Source organism: Ipomoea nil, unplaced genomic scaffold (genome assembly GCF_001879475.1).
Source record: "Ipomoea nil cultivar Tokyo-kokei standard unplaced genomic scaffold, Asagao_1.1 scaffold3087, whole genome shotgun sequence".
In the NCBI taxonomy this organism is placed as follows: domain Eukaryota; kingdom Viridiplantae; phylum Streptophyta; class Magnoliopsida; order Solanales; family Convolvulaceae; genus Ipomoea; species Ipomoea nil.
This window is the reverse complement of record NW_017619515.1, coordinates 629,270-638,548: the sequence shown is the minus strand read 5'-3', so window position 1 is coordinate 638,548 and position 9,279 is coordinate 629,270. Positions and strand designations below refer to the sequence as shown.

The following is a 9,279-nucleotide window of genomic DNA, read 5'->3' as shown; positions in this document are numbered from 1 at the left end:
GAACTTTCAAAGCGAGTCTGAAATCAGTGCTTACAATCTCGCATTTTAATTATCAGAATTTACCATCAAGGAGGAACAGTGTTAATTTGTCATATGTATTAGCCTTATGAACATACGCAGAATTTATTTAAAAAAAATACTTGATGAAATTACAAATCATAGTTTAATAATAATAACCATTGGACTAATAAATCACCCAACCTTGATGAAATTACAAATCATAGTTTAATAATAATAATAACCATTGGATTAATTAATCACACAACCTTGATGAAATTACAAATCATAATTCAAGAATATCATTTTTATAATGTATAGAAAAAGTATCATACATCTTATTCCACTATCACATAGTGCACAAGATTGAGGGAATTAAGTAAACAATCATTCTTACGGTAAATATAGACTTTCATAGTAAACTCGAGAATATATTCTCTGCATAAACATATGGTATTTCCATTTTTCTATTGTATCCGTATTCCTCTCGTTGTAAACTTGAAATAAATTGCCAGCAGTTGGATTTGAAGCTATGGTAATACTTTTCCTTTCTTTACTTATAGAGAACATCTTCCTTTCCTGAGTTACCAAATCCTGAGATATGAAGTATGGTACATCCGGCTCTGAATGCTCTGAATCCGGATCCCAATCCGGATCAACTGCACGGTCTTGAAATACAAGCAATTCTCCATCCACATTCCAAATTCCTATTGGTCTCCACCATTCAATATTATTATATATGTTTAGACCATAATCTATGCGTGCTTGTTTACACCAATAAGTATTGTTGTCATTTTCAATCATTAACCAAATATCAATGCAATTGGTATTCCCCACAATTGGTGAATATCGAAGTACAGCAATAGTCTCATTCATTATTGAGACTGAATCAATATTAGACTTAGGCAACTCAATCATCCCACACACCTCATTATTCATGTCAAACCAAATCAAGTAGTGAATTATATGTTGCTGGTTAAACCCTACCGTCCCCCAATAGTACCTCCCTTTTAAATAAAAATCATTGCTCATATCCCGAATATTTTGAAAAGATGTAACTAAATTAAGTTGTCTCAAACTCCAAGAATCACTATAATCTTGACTATAAACCATTGTCATTTGGTGAACAGTTCTCCCATCCGAAGAACAAATTTCTAATAGCATGACAACCTTCCAGGTCATGTTGTTAGAAATCCCAAATCCAAATTCGCTAAGTGCATATAATCCATCGCAAGGTGCTTTGTAAGGGACAGTAACCGAGGGTAAGGCTTTAACTTTCCTAATGGAGGGATTCCACATTAAAATATCATAAATAAGATAATCACCTTTATCAAGTTTATCATTCTTGGTCGAAATCAAGCATAACATACCTTTACAACACTTAACCCACTGCATTCCTGGGATGTCTAAGTATATGCATCCAATCTCATTACACTCAGATTCTTTGTAAAGCAAATAATATTCTCTAAAATCCCGACCAACCTCTAAAAGAACACAATCGGTTTTTGCTTTGCTAATTTCGTAGTGTTTGTCCATGAAGTGCTGATCACTTTTTATCAAATCATAGAAAAATTTACAAACACACTTAAATCGCATAAGAGACTTTACCCGTAATCTTGATAAAATATCAACCACCAGATCCCTTGGCAATTTGCAACTTTCCATTTTCAGGCCGAGATCGAGTTTCAAAGATGGAACAATTCAATGCTTCTAGCAATTAGGGAAAGATGTGCCTTCAAATCGTCAATATGCAGTATTGGCTATGACGGAGATCTGAGAATAGAATATAATAGGGATGAATAAGGGTTTGGTGTGTTGAATACTTGTATTTGAGTTGTAATACAAGTGGTTTACTTATTAGGTTAAATGTTAAACTGAATACGAGCAAAGGGCGGATTACAAATTTTCCCTTTTCTCAACATTATTATTTTCACCTGTGCGATGCACGGAATAGATTTGTTGTAATATATTATGAATATATAAATCGATATATAATTATTTAAATTATAACATCAAATATTATATAGTAAAATTAAATATATGGTTTGGATTGTTTATGTATTTTGATGTTATCATTGCTTGAATTTGTGCAAATAATTGCTCAAATTAATAGCTAATGTCTAGATGTACGCATGCGGTGCTATAACTTTGAAGATTTTATTTATTATTGTTTAGTATTCTCATAAATTAAGCAAATGTGCTCGTTCTCTAACAACTCAGTTATAGGAATGAATTGTTATCCTAATTTATTTGTATGGTAGATATATTTTTTTGTCTAGATATATAGCAATTTTTCCATTTTAAAAAAAAACTATAATATCACCGGTTATATTTACACATTATTGAAACCTCTACCTTTGTAGACGACATTGGTAGTGGCAACATAATCTTGTCCATCCTCGTCTAGAACTAACACCTTCCGTCCATCAAGACGGGTTACTCGGGTTAAAATATCACTCAATTAGTGATCCTTTTATATGTTCAGTCAATTAGTAATATCAGATTCATTTTTAGCCAATTATTCTTTTTTTTTTCAATCAATTAGTCAATTAGAATATCGAATGCAGTAAACTCGAGCATATATTCTCCGCATAATCATATGGTATTTTCATTCTTCTATTGTATCTGTATTCCTCTCGTTGTAAACTTGAAAATTGCCCAGTTGGATTTGAAGCTATGGTAATACTTTTCATTTCTTTACTTATAGAGAACATCTTCCTTTCTTGAGTTACCAAATCCAGAGATATGAAGTATGGTACATCCGCATGCTCTAAATTCGGATCCTAATCCAGATCAACGGCACGGTCTAGAAATACAAGCAATTCTCCATCCACATTCCAAATTTCTATTGGTCTCCAAAATTCAATATAATTATTATATATGTTTGGAGCATAATCTATGCGTGCTTGTTTACACCAATAAGTATTGTTGTCATTTTCAATCATTAACCAAATATCAATGCATCTGGTATTCCCCACATTTGGTGAATCAAATAAAACAATAGTCTCATTCATTATTGAGACTGTTAGATGGCAACTAAATCGTCCCAAACACCTCATTATTCATGTCAAACCAAATCAAGTATTGAATAATGTATTGCTTGTAATACCTTTCAGCCTACCAATAGTACTCCCCTTTTAAATAAAAATCATTGCTCATATTTTGACAAGATGTAACTGAATTAATCTGTATCAAACTCCAAGAATCACTATAATCTTGACTATAAACCATTGTTATTTGGTGAAAAGTTCTCCCGTCAAAAGTATAAATTTCTAATAGCATGACAACCTTCCAAGTCATGATGTTGTTAGAAATCCCAAATCCAAATTCGCTAAGTGCAAATAATCCATCACAAGGTGCTTTGTAAGGACAGTAACCGAGGGTAAGGCTTTAACTTTCCTAATGGAGGGATTCCATATTAAAATATCATAAATAAGATAATCACCTTATCAAGTTTATCATTCTTAGTCGAAATCAAGCATAACATACCTTTACAACACTTAACCCACTGCATTCCTGGGATGTCTAAGTATATGCATCCAATCTCATTATGGTTGTTTGTAAAGCAAATAATATTCTCTAAAATTCCAACCAACCTCTAATAGAACACAATCGGTTTTTGCTTTGCTAATTTCGTAGTGTTTGTGCATGAAGTGCTGATCACTTTTTATCAAATCATAGAAAAATTTACAAACACACTTAAATCGCATAAGAGACTTTACCCGTAGCTCGATAAAATATCAATCACCAGATCCCTTGACAATTTGCAATTTTCCATTTTCAGGCCGAGATCGAGTTTCAAAGATCGAACAATTCAATGCATGATGTGCCTTCAATCGTCAATATGCAGTATTGGCGATGACGGAGATCTGAGAACATATATAAAATGTTATTGAAGACTTGTATTTGAGTTGTAATCCGAGCAAGGGGCGCATTACAAATTTTCCCTTTTTTCAATATTATTATTTCTTGTGTATTCAGTTATGAACTTTTGTAGACTTTTAAAACTTTATAAAGATTCTATAAAAGTGTATATAAAAAATATTTATAAACTTTTATCAAAATTTTTATTTTAAAAAAATCTAAAAAAGTAATTGAAACTCTAAATTGAATACATCCTTACAAATTAAATCTGTATTTACATAAACAATGCATATATAACAACATTGCAAATTGCATATCTTGAGAGGATTCACAACCCTTCCTATTCCTTCCAACCTCTCTAAACTACTGTTTCTATTAATCAATGTATGCATTTCACCCCCACCCCACCCCTCTATAATTTATAGCTGAATAAATTAAAACTTGTCTCTATATCATGACAAAAGGATCTATCCCAAAAAGACTTTCATCTTTGACTTTGCTTAATGGTAAATAATTTACTTTGTTCACTTTGCAGCCTCCACAGACCACAGGTATCATGTAATTTGTTCTTCCTTGAATTGCAGGAGTGCAGCAGGGTTGTGCTGCCTCAGCTGTAACGCGGAAGCATTATTGATTGTGTTGTGGCTGCTATTTCTAGCTGCTGGTACGTCATGGTTATGCTTGCCCTCGTACGTTGTTATGACAGCTTTTGGATCACTTGCAAGCCTTTCGACGTGCTTTCGCACGTTGCATTCAGGAGTGGTACATTTATAGTAGCTTCTGCAAAAAGTACAAAATCGATTCTAAGCACATATTATGAATTCGACAATAGCATATATGAACTGCATAGAACTGAACCAGTAAAACATTGAAAAATTATGGAGGTTTAGGATTAGTCTGGCGTAAGCTGGAAACCTAATGTATAAAAGACATTGTACATTTCATGATTAGTGGTGTACTGACTAATGGAAACATAACTAGAGTAATTCATTACTGGTGATAACATATTACCTTGGAAAAGGGTTCCCTTTAACAACTTTCTGCCCATATTTTCTCCACCTATATCCGTCTTCTAAAAGATCAACTTCACTAGTAGTCTGAACGACGATCTTTGGTTCTGTCACTGTCCGATGTGATGTTACTGGCTCTGGGATCTGCCCTTCTGTGGCCCTGCAAAATGGATGTACATACACATTAAAAGCTTTTAGGATGCAACCCCATTATGTTGTCTTAAAGGGAAATGAGACATACCTACGCTTTGATTCACGTTCATCATCATCACCCAACTTATCACTTTCACTTGATCCAGACATGTTTTCTTTAGTAGCGAGGTCCTTCATTGGTAATGATTGAAAGGCAACTCCATCCATGAGATTCAGTTCAGAGCTGACTTGAAGGCCATTTTGATTTCCAGTATCCTTGGCCCCCTTTCGGGGTTGAGGTGGCTGATGGTTGTGCTTGCCCTTGTATATAATCTCGGTTATCTGACCATCCAGAGAACGCTCAACCTTCTTCTTCACTGGACAATTTGGATGAGTACACTTGTAATAACTTCTGGGAAACTCACTCCCCTTGATGGGTTTCTGCCCATACTTTCTCCAGTTGTAACCATCATCAGCAGGCTTGTCAACAGGAAAAGAATAAGGTTCTGATATATTATCTGAGACATTAGATGATTCTTTAATGCTGTTAGGATCTAAAAACTGGGGTGCAGGAGGCAAAGATGAAGATGGATGGTCAGATAAAATGCGAGGTTGACTCGTAAGCTGAGCAAGTGCTTGCTGATGAGAGATTCCAAAATGGCCCTGTATAATCAAAAGCAAACATAAAGAAAGAGAGTTGGTTAGAAAGACAATAACTCAATTGCATTATTAGTATATGCCACAGTTCAATTGTGTTCAAAGTTTTTTTTTTTTTTTTTTTTTTTTGGTGAGTAAAGAGGAGCTTAGAGCTCCAGAGAATTAAACGATCCTTCTAGTGGCTACATAATGTTCAAAGTTTTTCTAAGGAATCACATATAGTCATATATATTATGTAATAGCTTCCAGAATTAAAGTCAACTGGGATTTAAGATTTGATCAAAACAAACTGCAGTAATTAAACTATAGATAAAGTGAAAAAGAAATGAAAATTTCTTAAATAACCTGGCCAGGAGAATCCAGCAAACTGGCAGGGCTGAAACCGGGCGGTATAGTAAATATTGACGGTTGAGTTATTGCCAAACCGGCCGGGCGGTTATTCCTGAAACTAAAATCAACATCTCCACCACCCTCCTCCTCCTTTGAATTAGCATGCACCGCCGCCGTGGCCGGCAGTTGCGGCCGAACTCCGGGAAAAGCCATGGCACCGGCCAGCAGCTGAGAAAACGAGCGGCACTCAGACTCCTGATCATTCTCCGCGAACAAACTCGACACTAGAGTCATCGGTCCTGGACTCACCCCGCCGGTGAACAGACCGTCCATCGGACTCAGCGCCGGCAAGGTAATAGTCGGCCGCGCCGAAGCCGACCTCAACGACGAAGACGTCGACGCTCGTCCCGCATGATTCTCCGCCATTGATTCCGCTCACTTCTCTCTGACTTTCACATACACCAAATTCAAGAATTAGAAAATTTAGAAAAACCGTTCACACCTTTTCCTCCATTACTGTCGTCTTCTTCTTCTTCCTTTTTCGTGCCTGAAATATGTGCTCTGAAAGCTAAGCGGTTTCTTCGTTGTGTTGTGCTGAGGATCTGAAAACTTTCAGCCAAAAGTCCACGCTGCAGATACCGAAATGGGGAGAGCTTTTCTTTTGTTCTATTCGCAGAATTATTATTTTTTTTAAATGGCTATTTTAACCGATTTACCATTTTGCCCCCAAACGTTTTAGAAGTGACCGTTTGACTCTTGTGCTTCAGTAGATTGATAAAGTAGTTATGACATGCTCGATAGGGCATTAGTTCTAATATTATAAGTGTTTCCTCATAGGAACGCCCACGAATTTGGTTAATGACTCTTCGTGCTTTCTCAGATGTTAATCTAAAGCGTATCTTCTGGTTTTTTCTTCTTTAGCACCTGGTACATAAAGTTTGCCTCCTACTAATGAATCATAAGCATCTAGATATTTTTTTTTTTGTATTTTAGTATTAACATTACCGACGACAAGATTATCACTTTTTGTGTCCTTGGAAATTAAAATTAAAGTAGATGCAAATTCTCCCAATTTGTGTCCTAGCTACCATATGATCCTATATAAATAGGCAGATGCTCTTTTCCATTATGGATGGCAATAGTATGACCAATCATTGTGGGTATAATAGAGATATTGCATTGTAATAAAGTCAATAATGCTATAAAAATTACCAAATAATAAACATTTAATGCATAAAAGATGAACTTTTAAAAAATGAATATTAAATGTATTAAAATAAATCTTTAATATATTTGAAATGAACATTATGATATTGGTTCATATTGTAAGATGAAATATCGTCCATGATATAATGATTGACTTTTTTATATATATTTTTACTAGACTTCACCTATAATGCACATTTGGAATATAGTTACATGTTTTTCATAAATAAAAGAGTTGACATCATGCATGCGAAAGCATTACCGTCCTTGCGGAGTTGGATAAAATAGTCAGAGAAAATTGGGCAACTTGTTTTTCTAATTAAAGGGCATATATGACAACTTGACAAGTGACAACGAACATATTGCCATATTATTGGTATTAAATTAGGCAAGTTGATATTTATTTATTTCTTGAGTAAAACTTGGAAAAAATAACAATTAAACAATTTTTAAGATTCGAGGTGTTGTGTGAACACTACACGTAAGATAGTATAATATTTTTATAGGTTATTAAAATATTATATTTTAATTAAAAATTATTATATATGTCTCTGTTTAGTAAAAATTAGCCTATAGGTTAATTTTAGCTTATTTTTCACTATTAATTGTTTGATTTAGTTAAAAAATAAATATAAATATTTGGTTAATTAGTTTTTTGCAACTCCAAAATGCTAAAATTCAAAAAGTTACTCCAAACAACTTTTTCAATTAGCTTTTTGAGAAAAGAAATTATAACAAACACTTTTTTACAATCAGCTAATGTTATCAACTATTTATACCCTCTAATTAACAGTTATCAGCTAATAGCCATTTTACTAAACATGGCCATATATCACGTGAAACGATTGTACAAACGATTTATTAAGTCAACATTTGAAACTATTTTTTAATAGTGTAATCACCTTTAGTCATTGACTATAAGAATTATCGATGTTAATCATCGACTATAAAAATGATCGATGTTAATCTTTGACTATAGTGACTATTGGTCCTTAGTCATGACATTTGACATAATTCTATTACAGATAATGATAAACTTGTAATTTCTCAGGTTACAACTATGATTTATGCACTTTGTAGTGTATGAAGGCAATCAAAATCGTTGTTTGCACATGTGGACAAGAGTAACTTTGTGAAATTAGGAATGGGGGTTAGGGTTTCTCACCCCAATTATTGATTTATTTGTTTTTTGAAATGGCAATAAAGGGCATAAATCAAAACTAAGCTATGAGAAATTTTAAGTTTATCATCATTCCTAATGCAAATTTATCGAATGTTATGACAAATGATCAAATGTGTCAAACATAACAATCAATGGACTAATATCGGTAGGCCAGCCCGGGATTAGTTTGAGTATAGTATAAACTTAAAGGTTTCTTCTACAGTTAGGGCCTATTCAGAACACTTCATGAACTGATTCAAAAAAAAAAAAAAAAAAAAAAAAAAAAAAAAAAGATTAATATTGGTCATTCAAAAATAAAATTACTCTTAATTTTTAATATGCGCAAGTTAATTACGAGCAAGATTGAGTTGGAGAGTGGTTTGGTGTGATTGTATATTCGTTGCGGCAAGATTGACAAATTGTTGTGCAGATTTGACGACCAAGCTTTTCTTATTTGATTGTTTACTCCTTTATTTGTATTATATTAGTAGAAGACAAATTTATGATCAAAGAATATTGTTGTATAAAATTTTCAAATTGTATAAATTCACTGAATTTAAAATGTTGAAATATAGCTATCATGAATTATAGTTTTCCATCAATAAGCTTTCAATAGCATTAAACGAAATTTAGTAACAACAAAAAAGTTCATGAATGACAAAACATTTGAGAGCGAAATGGCAATTATCCAATTTCAACCATTAGTGAACATGTGAATTTAATGTCAAAAATAATGAAATTTTTTAATGGACAGATGAATTAATGACTGTGAGCCCAACAATTAATAAATAAATAAATTACCGAATCAAAAATAGTATCATACTTTTGATGCGACTAATTATTATTGAGTATCCATAAAAGATCATAACATTGCTATTTAACAAATACTTGTACCATAAATCAATGTCAAATTATAATAAA

General features: G+C 33.3%; 2 protein-coding genes across 2 annotated transcripts; both read right to left on the bottom strand.

Moving 5' to 3' along the window:
• Positions 1–390: 390 nt before the first annotated feature.
• Positions 391–1,662, bottom strand: LOC109166095 (putative F-box protein At3g10430). Its single transcript, XM_019314985.1, has one exon. The coding sequence runs from the start codon at positions 1,660–1,662 to the stop codon at positions 391–393; it is 1,272 nt and encodes a 423-aa protein (XP_019170530.1).
• A 2,488-nt stretch (positions 1,663–4,150) lies between these two features.
• Positions 4,151–6,651, bottom strand: LOC109166083 (probable WRKY transcription factor 3). The gene is made up of 5 exons (XM_019314970.1): positions 6,513–6,651; positions 6,006–6,460; positions 5,113–5,666; positions 4,873–5,031; positions 4,151–4,641 (listed from the first exon to the last, which is right to left on the bottom strand). The coding sequence occupies exons 2-5, from the start codon at positions 6,414–6,416 to the stop codon at positions 4,416–4,418; spliced, it is 1,350 nt and encodes a 449-aa protein (XP_019170515.1). The 5' UTR covers positions 6,417–6,460; positions 6,513–6,651; the 3' UTR covers positions 4,151–4,415.
• Positions 6,652–9,279: the final 2,628 nt, after the last annotated feature.

Coding starts and splice junctions, on each gene's coding strand:
- LOC109166095 (XM_019314985.1), bottom strand. CDS start 1,662: ATGGAAAGTTGCAAATTGCCAAGGGATCTGGTGGTTGATATTTTATCA.
- LOC109166083 (XM_019314970.1), bottom strand. CDS start 6,416: ATGGCGGAGAATCATGCGGGACGAGCGTCGACGTCTTCGTCGTTGAGG. Junction 5,032..5,112: donor GAACGTGAATCAAAGCGTAG/GTATGTCTCATT, acceptor TCCATTTTGCAG/GGCCACAGAAGGGCAGATCC. Junction 4,642..4,872: donor AAAGGGAACCCTTTTCCAAG/GTAATATGTTAT, acceptor TACTTTTTGCAG/AAGCTACTATAAATGTACCA.